The 20,520-nt window shown below is 57.1% G+C and overlaps 1 protein-coding gene across 50 annotated transcripts in view; it reads left to right on the top strand.

Annotated features, from left to right (window-relative positions):
* The window catches only part of KIFC3 (kinesin family member C3), a 106,349-nt gene extending 86,754 nt beyond the window's left edge, over nucleotides 1-19,595 (top strand). For 15 of the 50 annotated variants that reach the window (XM_078358321.1, XM_078358295.1, XM_078358319.1 and 12 more), the window contains 17 exons: nucleotides 5,777-5,842; nucleotides 6,363-6,506; nucleotides 6,589-6,828; nucleotides 7,317-7,490; nucleotides 8,057-8,204; nucleotides 8,287-8,417; nucleotides 10,975-11,086; nucleotides 12,325-12,506; nucleotides 13,725-13,829; nucleotides 15,684-15,814; nucleotides 16,273-16,396; nucleotides 16,638-16,767; nucleotides 16,852-17,081; nucleotides 17,418-17,552; nucleotides 18,008-18,116; nucleotides 18,649-18,675; nucleotides 18,892-19,595. In XM_078358321.1, the coding sequence (XP_078214447.1) occupies nucleotides 5,777-5,842; nucleotides 6,363-6,506; nucleotides 6,589-6,828; nucleotides 7,317-7,490; nucleotides 8,057-8,204; nucleotides 8,287-8,417; nucleotides 10,975-11,086; nucleotides 12,325-12,506; nucleotides 13,725-13,829; nucleotides 15,684-15,814; nucleotides 16,273-16,396; nucleotides 16,638-16,767; nucleotides 16,852-17,081; nucleotides 17,418-17,552; nucleotides 18,008-18,116; nucleotides 18,649-18,653 (2,166 nt within the window). In that variant the 3' untranslated portion in view covers nucleotides 18,654-18,675; nucleotides 18,892-19,595. Of the gene's footprint in view, nucleotides 1-3,065; nucleotides 3,155-5,776; nucleotides 5,843-6,362; nucleotides 6,507-6,588; nucleotides 6,829-7,316; nucleotides 7,491-8,056; nucleotides 8,205-8,286; nucleotides 8,418-10,974; nucleotides 11,087-12,324; nucleotides 12,507-13,724; nucleotides 13,830-15,683; nucleotides 15,815-16,272; nucleotides 16,397-16,637; nucleotides 16,768-16,851; nucleotides 17,082-17,417; nucleotides 17,553-18,007; nucleotides 18,347-18,648; nucleotides 18,676-18,891 lie in introns of those variants that run through there. The other 35 variants (XM_078358312.1, XM_078358310.1, XM_078358307.1 and 32 more) reach the window with 6 other exon arrangements.
* Nucleotides 19,596-20,520: the final 925 nt, after the last annotated feature.

Genomic DNA, 20,520 nt, shown 5'->3' with positions numbered 1-20,520 from the left:
GACCACAGGCGTGTGCCACCATGCCCAGCTAATTTTGTTTACTTGTGGTAGAGACAGGGTCTCCCTATGTTGCCTTGGGGTCTTGAACTCCTGGGCTCCAGCAGTCCTCCTACGTTGGCCTCCAAGAGTGTTGGGATTACAACATGCCTAGCCCTCTTTGATTTATTTTGAGTTAATTTTTGTATATGGCGTAAGGTAAGGATTCAACTCCATTCTTTTGCCTGTGGATATCCAGTTTTCTCAGCAACATTTCTTGAAAAGATTATCCTTTGCCTTCACAGACCTTTAAATGGTCCTGGCAACCTTGTCAAAAATCATTCGGCCATGTATGTGAGGGTTTATTTCTGGACTCTGTATTCCACTGTATTCCGTTCCATTGGTCTTTATGTCTGTTTTAATGCAATACCACACTTTGATCGCTGTAGTTTTTTTTTTTTTTTTTCTTTTTTCGAGATGGAGTCTCTCTCTGCCACCCAGGCTGGATTGCAATGGTGAAATCTCAGCTCACTGCAACCTCTGCCTCTCGGGTTCAAGCGATTCTCCTGCCTCAGTCTCCTGAGTAGCGGGGATTATAGGCACCTGCCACCAGACCTGGTTAATTTTTGTATTTTTAGTAGAGATTGGGTTTTACCATGTTGGTCAGGCTGGTCTTGAATTCCTGACGTTAGGTGATCTGCCTGCCTTGGCTTCCCAAAGTGCTGGATTGCAGGTGTGAGCCGCCACACCAAGCTCATTGCTGTAGCTTTTCAGTGAGTTTTGAAATCAGGAAGTGTGAGACCTTCAGTCCTTCAAGACTGTTTTGGCTATATGGTGTCCCTTGACATGGATCTTTCCATTTCTCCTGAAAAAGCCATTGGGATTTTGTTAGGCATCGCATTGAATCTGCAGATCACTTTGGGTAGTATCAACACCTTAATGTTAAATCTTCTAATCCATGAACATGGACTGTCTTTCCATTTACTGGTACCATCTTTCATTTCTTTCAGCAATGTTTTGTAGTTTTTAGCATACAATATTTAACCTTTGTTAAGTTTATTCCCCAGTACCTTATTCTTTTTGCTGCTATTGTAAACGGAATTATTTTCTTAATTTCCTTTTTGGATTGTTTATTGTTGTAGAAATGCAACCGATTTTTTTTTGGTGTTGATTTTATATTCTTCAACTTTGAATTTGTTAGTTCTAATTGCCTTGCTTTTAAAATCAAATGAATTCCAACATTTAAATCTTTTAAATTCCCATAAAACCCTGGACTACCTTTTTGTCATAAAATATTGAAAGATGTGGCAGCACCTCTGCGCTGACATTCCCACATGGCACCCGCGTGGCAGCTCCTGCCTTTGGTGGAGGTGAGCATCCTTAGCACACTCCAGCCCCACTGCCCCTTCTGCCTCTGCTTGCCAACCTCATCCACAAACCCTGCTCTGGCTGGCCCCTCATGCGTTCAGCATTCTTCCTACATGTACATACTGAACACCTACTGCGTACCAGGCACTGCGAGTACAGTGCTGAACACAACAGACAGAAACCCCTGCCTTCACAGATCTTTCATTTGCATATATCATCTCATTTAATTCTCGAGACAGCCTTGATGAGGTCGCCTCATTATACAAATAAGGAAAGCAACAGACAGAGATAACTTAAGAGGCGTGTCCAAGGTTACCCAGCCAGTAAGGGAATGTCTGGATTAGAACCTGGACAGCCTGGCTTGAGAATTTGAATTGTCAGCTGCTGTTACTGCCCGTCAATGGCAGAAGGACCCAGAGGTGAAGACTTGGCAACAGAGGCAGGGTGGCACGGACAGGGGACAGACAGGCCTGGCGGGTGGTCACAGAGCCAGGATCAGGCCTTCTGCGGGTTCCACGGGGCGTCCGCCCGCTGGCCTCTGCACTGAGTTCCCCTGAGGTCATCTGGATCCCAGGCCCTCTGGCCTTCCCAGCTCAACAACTTTGGCCTGAGAGAGCCCTCTTTTCCTCAGCCGACAGCTGATGATCGTTGACTGGGCTTGGTGGGAGGTAAGGAGGTAACCAGCAGTTTTCTTTCTACGATGGTGAGAGGCCGCCTTGGGAGCAGACAGCTGAGAAAACACAGACCTGGGCTGGCTGGCCCCACCCTCAGCTGAGCCTGTGATGTGTAAATGCAGGTGTTGTCAAGTCAGCAGACCGGCCCAGCTCCCTTTTCCCCTCCGCAGGCAGGGCAGAAGCCCCTTGAGGCCCCCTGAGCCAGGCCCGGTGACTCAGTTGCTCTGGCTGATGAGGAGCTTGGGCCTGGGAAAGGTGTCCCACAGTCCCAGCCTGGTCCATCCTCAGCCCTGGATTGAGGTCCACACTGCCCTGGGACCATCTCAGTGGCCTGGTGGGGAGCCTGCTTTCTCCTCTGTCCTATCTCGGGCTCCTGCCCGTTTGGGGCTACTTCAAGTATGTATCAGGCCCCTACTGTGTGCTGGCCCCAGGCTGGCACTCGGGACCCTCCTCTGTTGGGCGCAGAGACACAGACGGCCCTCACTGGCTGGGAGCCGAGGTGAGTGTGTGAAGGGCCCTTGGTCTCCCCCGAGGAAGGCTCTACCCTCCGGCCCTGCCCGCTCTTGGCTCTCACTTCTACCAGGCCAACTCCCATCCCTTTTCCTCAGGTGCCTCCATTTCTCTCTGACTTCTTGCCCGGTTTCCCCAACTCTGAGAGATTGCCTGCCTTCAAGTGCAGCAGAAAGCGGGCATCTCCCCACAAACTCGACCCCCAGCCCCCAATAGAGCTGGCCAGCCACGGAACAGGCCACTGGTGCCTTGGCCAGGGTGCTCGCTGTGCCAGTCCGCCATCTCAGCCACGTTCCCCTGCTCCGCTGCCCACGACAAGCCTGAGATTACCTACTGTCAGACATCTCTGAACAAAGGGGCTTTTTACAGGCCCTACCTCAACTCTCTCACCATCCCCCATGCTCCCGAGCCTCCCGGGTTGTAGTCACCTCCTTCTGGGTGTCCCTCTGAGATTCCAGACAGAGCTCAGGAGCCCCCAGTTTCCCATTGTGATGCAAGAACAGAACAGGACCCTGGGCTGCAGGCAGGTGGCCTGTCAGTATCCCTCCTCCCACCCCCAGCAAACACTGGCACACTCCACTCTCCCTGCATCGGGGTCTGAGTGCCTGGCAGTAAAGATGATCAAGGTCAGCATGCCCAGCCCAGTGCTGAGGCAGCAGCCTATCTAGGGAGGGGAACAGGGTGGGAGGAGACGCCAACCTTTTGAAAAGGAAGTCGATTCACTTATGTGGGGTAGGGAGAGTAGGAATACATACTCTCTGAGACGTAACAATTACTGACTGGGCACAGTGGCTCACACCTGTAATCCCCGCACTTTGGGAGGCTGAGGTGGGGAAGATTGCTTGAGGCCAGGAATTCAAGGCCAGCTTGGGTAATATGGCAAGACCCTGTTTATACATTAAAAAAAAAAATTAGCTGGGCATGGTAGCATGTGCCTATAGTCCCAGCCACTCGGGAGGCTGAGGTGGGAGGACAGCTTCAGACCAGCAGGTCTAGGCTGCAGTGAGCCTAGATCATCGTGCCACTGCATTCCAGCCTGGAGGACAGCATGAGACCCTGCCTCAAAAAAAAAAATCACTGAAAAGCATGAAGATTTCGTCAACTATAATTCCACAGTCCAGAGACCCCCACTTTTAGTACTGTACACTCAATTGTTTTTCAGATTTTTCTTAATATGTTGATGAGCCCTTAAAACTCCTGGCAAACATGAATGCAATGAGGACCTAATAGTCTATGTAACGTATATTCACATGTATTTCACCTGCCCACTCCTCTAATGCCGGGTATTCAGGGTATTCTCAATTTTAGGACTAACGCAGAAAGGCCGCCTCATGTAAACTGTCCCTGCTGGCACCCGGGGCCGAAGGACTTGAGCCGTCCTCTCATCGGGCACTGAGCGGGCAGGGAAGTGGCATGAGCTCTGCCTCTCTGCCTGACCTGTGGCCCAGCGTGTTGCTAGGAAGGAATGTGCTTGTGTAGGTGGTGGCAGAGCTGACCTTCCAGGGCCTGGCCCTTGAGTCACCTGCTTGTCCCCCAGGAGGCCTGGCTGGGCTCCCAGCCATTCAGCTGGGTGTTGCGTCTTGGAACCCCCCTGCCTCACTGCGAGCAGGTGATGCCAGCTCCCTGGACTTTTCCTCAGAGATGGGGGTGGATCCCTTGGCTCACTTCCTCCCTGACCTCAGAGCTGGCCTGGATGCTGTGGGTCAGCTGCTCTCCTGAGCCCCGGGAGACATGGACCTCCGAGGCCAAATGCTGCCTTATTTGATGACATCTCAACCATGTAAAGTAGGGAGATTTTACACACACACCCCCAAAATCCAAATGTCTGGCCTGTCTTCACTACGGCCGATGCATGCTGCTGGCAGTGCTAAGGGAGCAGACCCTAAGCCTCTTTTTTTGTGTGTGTATGTGACAGTCTCGCTCTGTCACCCTGGAGTGCAGTGGCGCTGTCATAGCTTACTGCAGCTTCATATTCCTGGGCTCAGGTGATCCTCCCACCTAAGCCTCCAGATTACACTTGGGATCATAGGCGGGCACCGGCACACTTGGCTGAGTTTTGAAACTTTTTATAGAGGTGGGGCCTTGCTATGTTGCCCAGGCCGGCCTAGGCATCTCTTGAAAGATAAGAAGTTTGGCGATGCTGGGAGTGCGTTCCCACCTCCTGTGGTCCAAGGGGAGCACATGGTGGCTGCCTTCTTAGGGGATTCTCGGGGGCCCAGCCTTGCACAGCCCCTTATCTGCCTTACCTGGCTGTCCCCTGTAGTCAGTGGATGTTGTTGCCTGTATTTAGTAATGAGAACCCAGCTGCATTAGCCTCCTAAACCACCACACAGTAATCTGGCTCTTAGTGCACCTTTCCCGAGCTGATGGGTGCTCACCACGAGACGTTCTGCAAGAAAAGTCTAAACAGGCCCTGATGGAAGCTGGAGCCAAAGTCGGTGTCTGTGGATTGTTTCCTGAGGAGAGGTTTCTGGGGGTGGGCTGATGTGAGACCAGGGTCGGGGGCCTTGGGGGGTTGGAGGACAGCTCCAGGAAAGGGCTACCCCCTGGGATCTGCCCTAATGGGACCATGACAGTGTCTCCTCCTCTGGGGTCCAGATAAGCCAAGTAGCCATGGCTTCCTCATGGGACGCACACCCCCTTCTCCCTTTAACAGCTGTGGCTGCCACAGCTCTCCTGCAAGGCAGTGGGAGCAGGGTAGCTACAGGAGCCAGGTGTGCCCTGGGCACCGGCAGCCCCATCTCCACAGGCCAACTTGCCAGAGACCACCCCAAGTGGAAAAATCTGGGGGCTGGGCCAGGGCGGGTCCAGGGCTCAGAGGGCCTGGAGTATGTACAATCTGAGGCCCCTTTAAGGAGAGAGAACATAAAGTTACATATACACAGGCAGGTACAGGCTTCGGGAGGGGCTCGTGTCAGGAGGGGTCCCGAGGGTGGGCTGCTGCTCTGTGGGCCTGGGTGGCGTCGGGGCGGACTTGGTTGCACTTGCTCTCTGGGCTTTCCTGAAGAGCTGGGGCTGGCTTTGTCCTGTGGAGGGAGAGAGGGCACTGGAGGCTGTCAGCACCAGCCCAGGTTTCTGTCACCTGAGGTCCCAGGTGTGACGGGATGCTTGAACACAGTGGGACCTAAGGCCACAGCCTTAGAAGAAGCCACAGCCACGTCAGTCATCCCTGCTGCTGGGCAGGAGGCCTGGGTGTGGGCAGCAGCTGAGGACCGAGGCTCACCTCACTCCCAACTTTGTGCCCACAGGTGGAACACCTGAAGGAGAAGCTCATTAGCCAGGCCCAGGAAGTGAGCCGACTGCGATCTGAGCTGGTGAGGCCACAAGGCTGTCCTGGGGCAGCGCAGGGGGCTGGCCTGGCCCTGTGTAGATGGGCCCTGCCAGGGGCAGGGGTGCGACGCTCACTTTCCTGAGTGTGCACATCCTACCATCTCAGAAACACACCAAGAGTGCTTATCCCCACCTCCTAGGGCCCTCAGAGGCCTCGAGGCTCCAAGGGGTGGGAGGTTCCTTCTCCGTTGCTGCTATGAAGCAGGAGTGTGAACCCTGGTATAAATATGCCTCTCCTTGTGACTTTCACACGCAGAATAGGATGGGGGCAGCAGGGAGCGCAGGCCACCCTCTGGACTCGGCCCTCCACTGTCTTTTCCTTGGTTTCTCTCTTGAGCTTATTCCCTCCTCTCCGTCCCTTGCTGTTTTCTTTTTTCTCCTCCCTCTGCTTTTCTCCACACCTCTCCTCTCTCTCCTGCCTTTGTGCCATCTCCTCCGGCCCCTCTTCCTTTCCCCACCCTCTGCCCTTGCCACATGCACCCCCTTGGCCCTGGTTCTCTGCAGGGGGGCACCGACTTGGAGAAGCACCGGGACCTGCTGATGGTAGAGAATGAGAGACTGAGGCAGGAGATGCGGCGCTGCGAGGCCGAGCTGCAGGAGCTTCGTGCAAAGCCGCTGGGCCCCTGCCCCGGCTGTGAGCACAGCCAGGTGAGCAGAATGGCCGAGGCCCCCATGCTCCTCACCGGGCGCCTGTTCCTTGCACTCATCCAGTGCCTCCCAATGGCTGCAGGAGAGCGCCCAGCTCCGTGACAAGCTGTCCCAGCTGCAGCTGGAGATGGCGGAAAGCAAAGGCATGCTGTCAGAGCTGAACCTGGAGGTGCAGCAGAAGACCGACCGGCTGGCCGAGGTGGAGCTGCGGCTCAAGGACTGCCTGGCTGAGAAGGCGCAGGAGGAAGAGCGGCTCAGCCGGCGCCTACGTGACAGCCACGAGACCATCGCCAGCCTGCGGGCCCAGTCCCCACCTGTCAAGGTGAGCCCTGCCTTGCCCAGCTGATCTGTGCCTCTGCCCAAGGCCCCTGGTGGCCAGCCCATAAGAGGGGCTTGTCCTGGTGAATAGGTAGGTGCGAGTGGGTGGAGGAATCATTCCTGTTCTGTGCTTGGTCCTGCACCATCTCCTTCCTGCTATCCAGGACCAGGCACTGAGTAGGCATCCAGCAGCCGAGGTGCCAGGCATAGATGCAGCACAGCCCTTGGATTCTGCCCTCACCTTTGCCTTTCTGGTTTGTCCCAGGATGGGGCCCCACCCAGGCTCACAGTAGCCTCTTGTTAAGATGAGAAGGTTCCAGGAGACCCTGCAGCTTTCTGGAAAGCTGGGACCTCAAGGCTCCTCTAGGTTTTCCCACATTTCTGAGCGGGATGTTCCTGAGGGTTCCTTCCCCTGGCCGGCTGTGTCTCAGGGTCTGGAGTGGGGTCTGGTGCCCACAGAGCTCCATGCGCCATTCCTCCCTCGCCCCGCAGTATGTCATCAAGACAGTGGAGGTGGAGTCGCCCAAGACCAAGCAGGCCCTCAGTGAGACCCAGGCCCGGAACCAGCACCTGCAGGAGCAGGTGGCCATGCAGAGGCAGGTGCTGAAGGAGATGGAGCAGCAGCTGCAGAGCTCACACCAGCTGACCGCGCGGCTCCGGGCACAGGTACACAGGCTGCGTAGGGATCACACCCGGCCAGGAAGCCAGGCCCTGAGCCAATGCATCGGTCAAACATTTGGCAACCCACAGACATGGGGTCCAGTCCCTCCTCTCGCTGATGGCCATGGGACCCGGGCTGAGTTTTGTCCGGAGACCATTTCCTCATCTCTTACAACACTATCTGGTCCCAGAACCCACTGTGCAGTGGGGACTCAGGAACGTGATCCCAAGAAGGTTTTTGCCAAGGGCTCAGCACCCAGGCTGTGCTCAGTAAGCTCAACAGTGGCACCTGTCGCTGTCATCACAGAGATCCTCTCCTACCTTCCTGAGGGCACATGGCTTGGGCACCTGACATGTGGTCAGCCCTGGGTTGGTGCTGGGTTGAGTGCACAGAGCTCACAGCCCTATGTGGGGAGGGAGAGAAGGCCGGCCTACCCCTCTGCTCTGTGTGTGTGCACACGTGTGTTCACATGCATGGGAAGTGAGCAGTGGGGCTTTTTTCTCCGTACGGCCCCTACCCCTCTCCCTCCCGCACCCCAAGTTACTGATCCTTTTCCTGGTGTGGCTGCCAGATTGCCATGTACGAGTCGGAGCTGGAGCGGGCGCATGGGCAGATGCTGGAGGAGATGCAGTCCCTGGAGGAGGACAAGAACCGGGCCATTGAGGAGGCCTTCGCTAGAGCCCAGGTGGAGATGAAGGCCGTGCATGAGAATCTGGCAGGTGAGCTGGCCGGCTGGGCCCTGTCTGCCCCATGCTGAAGCCCCTCATCCCCTCCAGCCTCACACCCCGAGTGTCCCCACAGGCGTTAGGACCAACCTGCTGACGCTGCAGCCGGCTCTGCGGACCCTCACCAATGACTACAACGGGCTCAAGCGGCAGGTGCGCGGCTTCCCGCTGCTGCTGCAGGAGGCACTCAGGAGCGTCAAGGCCGAGGTGAGTGAGGGCAGAGGGTGTGAGGATGCAGATTGAGGAGTGCATTGGGAGAGGCACGACATCCACCCAGGGCTTCCCTCCAAAGCTCAGACAAAGCCCCTCAGATAGCAGCCTCGCCTCACCCACCATGACACTTAGTGCTACCCTTAGAGGCCCTGTTTGAAACTAGACTGCTCAGGGCAGGTATTCGGGTATTTGTCTTACTATGATTCTTTTTTTCTATTTGTTTTGGAGACAGAGTCTCACTCTGTCACCCAGGCTGGAGTGCAGAGGCACCATCTCGGCTCACTGCAACCTCCGCCTCCCGGGTTCAAGTGATTCTCCTGCCTCAGTCTCCCAAGCAGCTGGGACTATAGGTGCACACCACCACGCCCAGCTCATTTTTTTGTATTTTTATTAGAGACGGGGTTTTGCCACATTGGCTAGCGTGCTCTCAAACTCCTGACCTCGTGATCCACCTGCCTCGGCCTCTCAAAGTGCTGAGATGACAGGCATGAGCCACTGCACCCGGCCTTTACTTCTTTTTTTTTTTTTTTTTTTTTAGATGGAGTTTCTCTCTTGTTACCCAGTCTGGAGTACAATGGCACGATTTCGGCTCACCGCAACCTCCGCCTCCTGGGTTCAGGCAATTCTCCTGCCTCAGCCTCCTGAGTAACTGGGATTACAGGCACGCGCCACCATGCCCAGCTAATTTTTTGTATTTTTAGTAGAGATGGGGTTTCACCATATTGACCAGGATGGTCTCAATCTCTTGACCTCGTGATCCACCCGCCTTGGCCTCCTAAAGTGCTGGGATTACAGGGCTGAGCCACTGCACCCGGCCTTACTATGATTCTTTAAACCAAACATGTTACAGTTAACTTCATATTTCAAACATGCAGGCGAGGCAAGGTGGCTCACACCTGTTATCCCAGCACTTTGGGAGGCTGAGGCGAACAGATCACAAGGTCAGGAGTTTGAGACCAGCCTGGTCAACGTGGTGAAACTCTGTACTGAAAATATAAAAATTAGCCAGGCGTGGTGGCAGGTGCCTGTAATCCCAGCAACTCAGGAGGCTGAGGCAGGAGAATCGCTTGAACCCAGGAGGTGGAGGTTGCAGTGAGCCAAGATTGTGTCACTGCACTCCAGCCTGGGTGACAGAATGAGACTCTTATCTCAAAAACAAACAAAAAACATGTTACATACATATTTTCTTCTTTTTGAGACAGTCTCACTCTATCACCAGGCTGGAGTACAGTGGTGCGATCCCAGCTCACTGCAACTTCCATTTTCTGGTTTCAAGCAATTCTCCTGCTCAGCCTCCTGAGTAGCTGGGACTACAGGTGCACACCACCACACCTGGCTAATTTTTTGTACTTTTAGTAGAGACGGGGTTTCACCATGTTGGCCAGGATGGTCTCAAGCTCTTGACCTCGTAATCTGCCCACCTCAGCCTCCCAAAGTGCCGGGATTACAGGTGTGAGCCACCACACCCGGCTACATACATATTAAAAAAAAAAAATTTATTAGAGACGTGGTTCATTATGTTGCCCAGGCTGGTCTTGAACTCCACAACACCAAGCCCCTACACAGCATATTCATTGTATTAGGTATTGTAAGTAATCTGGAGATGATTTAAAGTACCTCGGAGGGGCTGGATACAGTGGCTCATGCCTGTAATCTCAACAGTTTGGGAGGCTGAGGCAGAAGGAGCACTTGAGCCCAGGAGTTCAAGACCAGCCTGGGCAACATAGTGAGATCCCCATCTCTACAAAAAATATTTAAAAACTAGCTGAGTGTGGTGGCTTGCACCTATAGTCCCAGCCACTCAGGAGGCTAAGGTAGGAGGATTGCTTGAGCCTGGGAGGTTGAAGCTGCAGTGAGTCAAGATCACGCCACTCACAATGAGTTTCCACCATGTCCATGGACCTGTGATTGCACTCCAGCCTGGGCAACAGAGCAAGACTCTGTCTCAAAAAAAAAAAGTATACGGGAGGATATGTGTAGGTTACAGGCAAACATGATATTATTTTATATCAGGGGCTTGAGCATCTGCAGATTCTGATATCCTGGGGTGGGGTGGTCATGGAACCATTCCTCCACAGTTACCAAGGATGACTATGCACTTCCCTTCTACCCCAGAAAGGGGATGTGTGATTTTGCATCTTTTTTCCCCTGTGAAATGTAACTGGGAGATCTTTACAGATTTATGAGTTAGATGGTATTATCCCTGTCTTCCCCATGAGAAAACTGAGGTTTAAAGACAGTGAGCCAGTGGTCTCAGGTCCCCTGCTACTCAGGTGTAGAGCTGGAATTTGAGTCTGGCTGAATCACATAGTCAAGCGCTACAGCAGCCTCAAGCTGTCAGCTTAGCGTCTCTGGGGCTCAGTTTCTTCATCTGTAAAATGCGGATGGAAGCAGTACCTACCCAGAGGGGTGATTGGGACTGCCTGATATGTGACAGTGGGTGTCAGGTTCTCAGCCAGGGGTGGGAGGCACCTCACAGGTGAGCAGTTGAGCCGGCAAGGCTGCTGGAGCCAGCCCTCTGACAGCGGTGTGCACCCCCATCCCCCACCAGATAGGCCAGGCCATCGAGGAGGTCAACAGCAACAACCAGGAGCTGCTGCGCAAGTACCGCCGCGAGCTGCAGCTGCGCAAGAAATGCCACAATGAGCTCGTGCGGCTGAAAGGTGACTGGGGAGGGCTGGGGGTGGGTGCCGGCCTCGGGGTCCCCGGCCTGGCTTCGTAGTTGTGCTTGGAGCTCACCCCCACTTAGGCACTATTCTGATCCTATCTCTGTAGATAAGGAAATGGAGGCACAGAGAGGGCAGGGAACTTGCTCAAAGCCACATGGCTAGTAAATGTTCTGCCTTGGATTTGAACTTGGGTCTGTCCAGCTCAGAAGCCCCGGCCCCAATGCCCGAGCAGGTGACTCCCGAGGCCCTGGGTGGCCAAGGGGTGTGGTATTGCAGCACTGGGTAAGGAGTGGCTGGAATGCTACTTGTTCTGACCTGGGGCCTGGTGAAGCTTGAGACTCTACCATTCACTGCATGGAGCTCTAGTGCACCTGCTCTGAGCCAGGGGCTGTTCCAGCCCGAGGCTACAGTCAAGGCTACGGTCACAGCCCCACAGACTGCTTCCCCGTGCTCATTTTGGTGTGAGAATAGACAATGATGATTAATTGTCAGGAACCCCAACCCTGCCCACTTCCAGAGCTGAGACAGGCTCCTGGGTATGTGACAGTCATGTATGTTGAGGGGCTTCCCAGAGAAGGCAAATTTAGAGCTGAGACCTGGACTGTGAGCTGGAATGGATAGGCGAAGCGGGAGGGCGGGTGGACCATGCTGGTGGTGGGGGGCGTTTCCTCTTCATTCCAGGAACACAACGAAGGCTGGAAGTAGATGGTGGCATTACTAGCTCATGCCACCAGACACCCCTGTGGCTGCCCCACTATCTGGGCCCTCAGATACTCTGCCAGTCATCAGCTGCTGCCTAGGCCTCTATGCCCATCTGATTCCCAAGCCCTGTCCTGCCATTCAGGACAAGACTTTTTGCTCTTTCAGGCCCAAGCCCCTCATTGTCTAAGAAACTGAAGTCCAGGGAGAAAAAGACAGTGTCTGTCCTGGTGTCTCACCCTGACTGGGTGCAGTGCCTGAGCCCCACAACTGACTTTTCCACCCCATCCCCAAGGCAGAGTGCCACCCCTGTCACCTGGTCTGTTCAGGAAGAAAATGTACTAAGTGAATTCATACTATAGTGTGAGTGACTGATAACAGCTTTTTGGGCCTCCTTCCCCTAGGGGACTATGCTTAAAAGTTGGGGGACTCCTAGGCTAACGAGTCTGCCTGGGACAGACCAGTGGACCAGAGTGGAGACTGGTCTTGACACGGCCTGGGCCCATCTCTCCATCTATCCCCAACCAACCCAGGGAACATCCGAGTGATTGCTCGTGTCCGGCCAGTCACCAAAGAGGACGGGGAAGGACCCGAGGCCACCAATGCTGTGACTTTTGATGCCGATGATGACTCCATTATCCACCTGCTGCACAAGGGCAAGCCTGTGTCCTTCGAGCTGGACAAGGTCTTCTCCCCACAGGCCTCACAGCAGGACGTGAGTGTAGCCCCGTGAGGGACGGGAAAGCAGTGGAGGGAGGGAAAGATGGACTCACATGGAGGGAGAGGGGCTGGGCAGGAAGAAGTGCAAGAGTAGGGGGTGCAGGAATACAAAGTGGGAAGCCAGGTTCTGGCTCCTTCCTCTGGAGGACAGAAGAGGGTGGGAAGTTAAGACCAAAGGTCTTGGAAGCCTGCTTAGGAAGGAGAGCTCCAGACACAGCCCAACTCTTCCCATGGCTGTGGTTCCTCCTATCCCTATGGCCCCTTCCACTGTGTGGCCCCACCCTCTGTGTGGCCCCACCTACCCTCAAGGCCCTTCCCACTATCATAAGCCATCCCATTCTCTCTGCTGTGGCTCCTCCTACCATGTGGCCCCTCCTATATCCACACCCCCTTCTACCACATGGCTCCACCCACAGTCCCTCCCACCACCATGGCTGTGTTTCCTCCTATCCACATGGCCCCTTCTACTGTGTGGCCCTACGTACTCTCAAGGCCCCTCCTACCATCACAGCCCATCCCACCCTCATGGCTGTGGCTCCTCCCATCTGCATGGCCTGTCTCACCCCTCCTACCATGTGCCACTCCCACCCTCCCACCATATGGCCTCACCCACCTTCAGGCCCCTCCCAGCATCACAGCCCCTCTCCCTCATGCCTGTGACTGCCCACCCACATGGCCCCACCCATCTTCATGACCCTGCCCATCTCCATGCAGGAGTACCCTCCTGTATCAGTCCCCTGCGCCTTCCTAGGGATCCCCCTAACCCCCCAGGCTGCATAAGAATCATGTGTTCTCAGCGTCCACTCTTCCCTTATCTGCCCAGGCCAACCTGCCATGCCTGTGCCCTCCTGTGCTCATGTCTGGTTCTACCTTTGCTCCGATTCTCTGGTGGCTGGCAGGCAGGCCCAGGCCAGAGAGGCACCAGGCATGTGCTGGCCTCTGCCTTCCTTGTGCTGAGCGCTCTTTGAGAGAGGGAACAGGAGGAGCTGGCCTGTCTTCTTCCCTGTTATCTTTGGGCAGCCCAGTTGCCCACTGATGTCTAATGTATGACTCATGAGTCATGAATCATTGAACTGAGTGACTGCAGTAACACATGCTGTGGTATTGCTGAAGGATAACATTGTTGGGGAGGTGGCTGGACTTGCAGCTGGTGGGGGGCCCTGGTCCCCCTGGCCCTGGAAGTCCCCCAGCCTCCTTCCCACCACCCTCCCAGGTGTTCCAGGAAGTGCAGGCCCTGATCACCTCTTGCATCGACGGTTTCAACGTCTGCATCTTCGCATATGGCCAGACAGGGGCCGGCAAAACGTACACAATGGAGGTAGGTGCCTGCCCGACGGGATGGGGTTCACAGTGAAGTGTGAAGGGAATGCAGCCTCCCTCACTGGTCTTGGGGTTTTATACAATGTGTGTTTTGCCTCATTTGGTCCTCACAACCCAGAAGCAGAGGCTGTCATTATCCATGTTAGCCCCGAGGCACCAGGCCTGAAGATGGGGGGCCCCCTTGCCCAAGGCACCTGTGATGCACCCAGCAGGACTGGGGGAGAGGCAAGGGGGGACTTTCATCACAGGGATCTCGGCCTGGGGACAGAGACCAGGGCAGGGTACCTGCCTCTCACGACTGGGCTACATTTTACGTGTGCACTGCATGCTCCTGCTTTACAGCTGGCTCGGGCCGGGCCTGGGGACTCTGAGATGAGGGGTGGGTCTCAGTCCTCAAGGAGATCCCAGGGCAAGACTGGCAATGTGAAGGCTGTTGTGGGGAGCCCAGCTCTTGCTGGCGGCCCCTGGGGCCAGGCCACACCTTCCTCTCCCTGCTGGTCGCCTGCACCCTCCGAGGTGTAGTGGAGCAGGTGGCCGGCCAGGGAGGGGGGTGTTGAGACTAGGAAGGTGCTTGACTGTGGTTAGAGGGCAGTGTAAAGCTAGCCCTGGCTCTTGAGGGGTGCAGTGGGATTCCCCAGGTGGGGAGGAGGCCAGGTGCCCGGCCTCTAGACAGGGGTAAGGGCTGGGTGGGCCTGCTGGGTGGGGGCCTGCCATGGCGGCCCTCCATTTCCCATCTGGACTCTGCTGTTCCCTTGATTCTGGGACTGGTGAGACTCATTAGTGGGGGTAGGCCAGGCCAGGCGGGAGGAGGAAGGGGGTGTGTGCAGCGCCCCCTGGGCTCCCAGGTCTGTTTTGGAGTTGCTTAGTGTTGAGGTGACCCCTGGGAACATCAGAGCTTCTGTCCTCAAGCATATCTGCTGAGGCCTGAAGTGTACCAGGCACTGTGCCAGGCATGGCTGTGACCCAAACAGTCCCTGGCCCCACAGGACCAACCTGGCTATGGGGAGACAGCAGGGTCCACACAAATCAGTGAGTGTCCCGTCAGGCCATGGAGAAAAATAAAACCAGGGATGTGGAACTGACAAGGGGAAGGGACGGGGTGTTTGGGGGTGCTGGACGAAGGAACAGCCTCCCTGAGGGGGCATCTTGGGAGCAGCCTCCCTGAGGGAGATGACTGAGCTGGCCGAGGGGCAAACAGGAGCACCTGGGGCAGAGGGAGCTGCAGGGCCAAGGCCAAGAGGCCAGAGCACACCAGCCGCACCTGAGGCTTGGCCAGGAGGCCCCTGCGGCAGGAATAGAGAGAGGGTGGGAGGTGCTGTCGGAGGAGGGGCGAGGGTCCAACTCCCAGGGCCTTGAGGGCCCAGGTGGGGACTCCAGGTTTCCTTCTAGAAAGGCCAGCCCACCCCTCCTGCCCCAGGACCCTGTCCTGCTCCACCTGTGCCTCCTTTCCATCACCCACAGAACCCAGGTCACAGCCTCCCTGAGACTCAGCCCCTTTCTGGGCAGAGGCGGGATCATTCATTTCTAGTGCCCCTTCTAGGTGGCCCTGCAGGGCCAGGCATGCACCTGTCCCTCAGCTGTCTGTGTGGTCTGGCCAGGTCCCTCACCCCAGCGCTGTACCCTAAGTCTCAGGGCAGTCCTGGCAGGGTGATGCCATTTTAATGTCGGGGAAATAGAGGCACAATAGCCTGCAGCTGGCAGAGGGCATTTTGGGGGGCACTGGCTTGTAGGTAGGAGGTTTGGGCAAGGAGACTTGCCTGTGAGGGATAGCCAAAGGGCTTGGGGGACAGATGCCACACAAGCATCTTTGGGGACAGGCCTGGCTCACTGGGGCCTTTCCTTCTGCCCCCAGGGGACCCCAGAGAACCCAGGTATCAACCAGCGGGCCCTGCAGCTGCTCTTCTCCGAGGTGCAGGAGAAGGCATCCGACTGGGAGTACACCATCACTGTCAGCGCCGCCGAGATCTACAACGAGGTCCTCAGGTAGGAGCCCCAGTGTGAGGGGAGTAGGCCTCAGGGGCAGCTTTGGGGTCCTCAGGTGGGGTGGTGCTGGAGTAACGGGAGATAGGAAGTGGGGTCTTCCTGAAGGGAGTGCAGGGACCAGATGAGGCTGCCAAGGGACCTAGCTGCAAGTTGTGACTCTCCTCCCTGTGGGCTGCAGCAGGTGGCCATGGGTGGGAGTGGGCAGCTGCAGGCCCTGCCCGCAGGGGCTCATTGCATTTCGGAGGCAGGAGTAGCGCCATCCACAGGCCTTCTGGGCAACAGTGAGGTCTCCACATGTTCAGCTGAGTTATGGGGGAGGAGCTGGAGGATATGCGCTTAGCTGATGGCTGAAGAAGGCTTTGTAGGTTGGGGGAACACTCCTGACTGGGGCTCTGGGTGCAGTACAAGCAGCAGCCAGAAATGGGAGGAGGGGGTGACTGTCTCACCTGCCCCTCCAGGGACCTGCTGGGGAAAGAGCCTCAGGAAAAACTGGAGATCCGGCTGTGCCCAGACGGCAGTGGGCAGCTGTATGTGCCAGGGCTGACTGAGTTCCAGGTGCAGAGCGTGGACGACATCAACAAGGTGTGGAGGAGCGGGCCCCTGGCCACAGCCACGCTGCTCTAGAGGGAAGACCTGGATTTGAATGTAGGCTCTGCTGTGTCCTAAGCATGCACCCTCGGGCAAGTGCCCATGCCCCTCTGAGCCTGTTTCCTCGTCTAAACTGCGGGGGTGGGGGTGTCACTCCTCTGGGGTGCTCGGGGCCAGGTGACTGAGGACCACATTCTCAGCGCCGTGCCTCACCCTCCCACTCCCCATCCCCCAGGTGTTTGAGTTTGGCCACACCAACCGCACAACGGAGTTCACCAACCTGAATGAGCACAGCTCCCGCTCGCACGCGCTGCTCATCGTGACGGTGCGAGGCGTGGACTGCAGCACAGGCCTCCGTACCACGGGTGAGGGGGCGGGCAGCCTGGCCTGAGGAGCCCCATGCCCCCAGGGACAGGGCAGGTCTGATCTGCTTGGTGCCTTCCCTGCAGGGAAGTTGAACCTAGTGGACTTGGCTGGGTCCGAGCGTGTGGGCAAGTCCGGAGCCGAAGGCAGCCGTCTGCGGGAGGCGCAGCACATCAACAAGTCACTGTCAGCTCTGGGGGACGTCATTGCTGCCCTGCGCTCCCGCCAGGGCCATGTGCCCTTCCGCAACTCCAAGCTCACTTACCTGCTGCAGGATTCGCTTAGTGGTGACAGCAAGACCCTCATGGTGGTACAGGTGAGGGCCTTGGGTTAGAAGGGAGCAGTCCCTGGCGTGTAGGTACTTAGCTAGCAGCAAGACCCAGGCACCCCAGGCTGTGAAGGACCCTTGTCTCAGCAGCTCCAGAGTCAGCAACAGCCCCCCTGCCCCAGACCTGGCCACACACACCTGGTGTAACTCCCAGTCCCTCCTCTCCACCTTTGACCACGCCACCTCTGCCACCTTGCCTGCCCTCCTACCCTGTCCCTCGGTCCTCTCCAGGAGGCCTTCTGACGTCTCCAGCTGTGAGCTCCCTTGTGACCCTGCTGCCCCTCCAGCTGGCCCAGGTGGGCAGTGAGCTCTTGTGTCCTCTAGGTGTCCCCAGTGGAGAAGAACACCAGTGAGACACTCTATTCCCTCAAGTTTGCTGAGCGGGTGCGCTCTGTGGAGCTGGGGCCCGGGCTACGCAGGGCAGAGCTTGGGTCCTGGTCAAGCCAGGAGCATCTAGAGGTACGGGGACTGCCAGAGACCTGGCTCAGGTAGCCCTGGGTCAGAGACTTTGGATCATGGCAGGAGCAGGGAGCTGGGCGGAAACATCCCAGAGCAGCAGGGTGGGGCGGGGTGAAGCTGCCGGAGGTGGGTGGAGCTACAGCTGGAACCCACAGCCAGAAGCCTCTTCAGTGCAGGTATTTATTCTTGGCCTCCAGGGCTCCTGTGGGGTGACCAGCTGGCCATGGGCGTGGCACTAGGTGCTAAGTGGTAACTAGTTGACTTCTTTACATGTACTATCTCATTTAATTCTTGACATAACATGAGGCTGGGGCACGAGCATCCTGCCCATTTTGCAGATGAGGAAGCTGAGTGTTCGGAGGTTAGGAGGCAGGGCAGGGGAGGAGAGAGCAGCACAGCGGGGTGCGGGCCAGGGCAGCTGTGGCCCCCACCTACCCTCCCTTCCCTGTCCACAGTGGGAGCCGGCTAGTCAGATACCACAGCCCTCGGCACGGGCCCACTCAGCCCCCAGCTCCGGGACCAGTAGCCGCCCTGGCTCCATCCGGAGGAAGCTGCAGCCCTCGGGTGAGTCTGGAGGGAGTAGCAGGGTGGGAGGGGGAGTCTCCCCCAGGATTATAGTCACCAGGCTGCCTTTACCTGATGGGCTTTTTTTTTCCTTTCCTTTTAAAAAAGTTCTATGACTTTTCCAGAATCTGTTTTGCAACCTCCTGTGCCCCCTGGGAGGAGTCAGGGCGGACCATGCTATGTCCGTTCTGCAGGTGGGAAACAAAGTCTGTTGGGAGGAGGCAGCGTAAGAAGACCCCAGCCTCTCAGCTCGGGGTGCTGCCTCTACCCCAGGACCCTGCTCCCTGGGGGTGGGCTTCGAGCCTGTGCAGTAAGCCCCCTCCCTGCCCCGGGGGTATAAAGGGCAGGCCTTGCCTGCATCCCAGGTGAGGAGTGAGCCTACCCCAGACCGAGGGCTCCAGCCCCTGCTTAGCCCAGGTCATGGGAGGGGCTGGACCCAAGGATGGGTCCAAAGGGTTAGCAGCAGCAGGGTCCTGTGAGGGCCTGGCCTGAGGCAAGCCCACCAGTGAGACGCCTGTCGCTTTGATTTCAGCCTGACGGCTGGGGCTGCAGTCTCTAGGTGAGTGTGGGGCCAGTGGCCCAGGGCTGCCCGCCCGCCTGCCCGCCGTGGGTTGCAGGGCTGCGCTGGGGCGTTCTGCTGCTCAGGGCTGGGTCTAGTCTCCGTTGTCGCTTATCTGTGCGCTTCTGCTGGGTTCCCTCCTGCTCTCAGTGGCACCTGCCATGGGCTGCCAGTGGGCAAGTAGACAAGAGGCTGATGATTTTGGTGCCCCTGCAGGGAGGTCGAGGCCACTGCCTGTGTGACGGAGGTGCCCACCCCATTGGGCCTGAGGCCTCACTGGCCTGTTCCTGCTGCAGCGCCAGGACCCTGGAGGTGGAGGCGAGTGGAGGCTCCTCTTCTGCCCCATCTCCCCTCAGAGATCAGAAACATGCTCAGAAAGAAATGGTGTCTCTCGGCTGTGGCTCTGAGCACAAACTGCATGGGTGGAAAGGCTGGGGTGGCTGCTCTTCCTGGCAGGCGTGGGCCGTCAGCAAGCTGGGCCCATGAGAAGGGCAGGAGTGTGAAGGAGGGCAAGCCTCTCGCCTGGCCAGGACTGACAAGGGTTCTCCCCCGAGGCTGCCCCAGCTCCTCAGCTTGCAGGGCTGGCCAGCCCCTTCCTTAGCAGGTGGGCGAGGAGCCTCCGGCAGGCCCAGGAACCATGAGGACTGTGGTGCGTTGGTGGCACCAAGGGCAGCCCTGCCTGCCCCTCTCCTCCAAAGAGGGGTCCCGCAGCTCGGGTGTGACAGAGGCACACAGTCTCCTGCCACAGGGCCATGCCGTATTTATGGCTGGCAGAGGCAGCTGGCGGGTAGGGGATTCTGCTGCTCCCCCACCTGCCTGGCCCACTGGCCTCTTGAATTTTCTTCCCTCTGAAATCCTATTTAAGAACTTTTGGAAGCTTAGCCATTTTTACTTATTAAAATAAAAGCCTTTTTACACAAGTGTGGTCTGAAAGAGTTGGTCTGTGAGCCCCTCTTGGTCTGATCAGGGTAATAGGGGCACGGGCAGTTCCTGTGGACTTGCCCGCTGGCTGTCACCCCACAGCGCCTCAGGATCTGTCCTCTAGGTCAGTTAGGGATACACGATGACTCAGGGGAGCCCGTGCCATCCCATCCTGGGTCACCTTTTCTGTTGTTTGTGGTCACAGTCGCCTCTGGCAGTGCCTAAAGTGTGCCCGTGATAACCAACCAAGCTCCTGGCGGGGGCATCCCTCCATGTCACTGATGGGAAGGAAATGAAGGCTGGAGAGAGCTTAAAGGCTCATCAAAGCCTTGCCTAAACCATGCTGGGCTTCCGGGTCACTGCTGGGTGCCACCCACTGCCTGCCCTGTGTCCACCCTCTGCCAGCCTTTTCCCTCTTCAGTGAACCAGCCAGAGGTCCACACCACCTTCCTCCAGTGCCCAGAGGACCCTGACCACCCCAGGGCACGGCTGTACCTGGTCACTGCCTTGGGAGCAGGAGGGGACCCACTTGTCGCAGTGACCATGGAGCGGGGGCCCTTTCCCACCAGCCAGTGCTGGGGGCTCCGCCTGGGAATGACAACTGATCAGAGCCCTGCTCAGTGGAAGGAGCGGCTGCCCTTCCAGTCCTGCCTCTGGAGGCGTCCTGCGGGACAGGGAAGGGTGTTGGGCTCTGGGCAAGCCTGGTGGTGTCCAAAGACAGCTTGAGTGTGGCTGAGGTGGGGAGGGATGGGGTGGTGGGGCCCACTCCTCACCTTACCACCCAATGGAGTAAGGGAGGTTGCCACCTCCCCTTCCTTCCCAGTCTGAACCGGTGCTGTCCCACAGGCCCGGCTCTCTGCTGCCCCCTGCTGGCCACACGGCCCAGAGCCCCGCCCCAGGGCTTGGAGGGGGCGTGGTCTCACC

The sequence above is a fragment of the Callithrix jacchus genome, chromosome 20 (assembly GCF_049354715.1).
Source record: "Callithrix jacchus isolate 240 chromosome 20, calJac240_pri, whole genome shotgun sequence".
NCBI classification, from domain to species: domain Eukaryota; kingdom Metazoa; phylum Chordata; class Mammalia; order Primates; family Cebidae; genus Callithrix; species Callithrix jacchus.
This window is presented reverse-complemented; position numbering and strand designations above follow the sequence as displayed.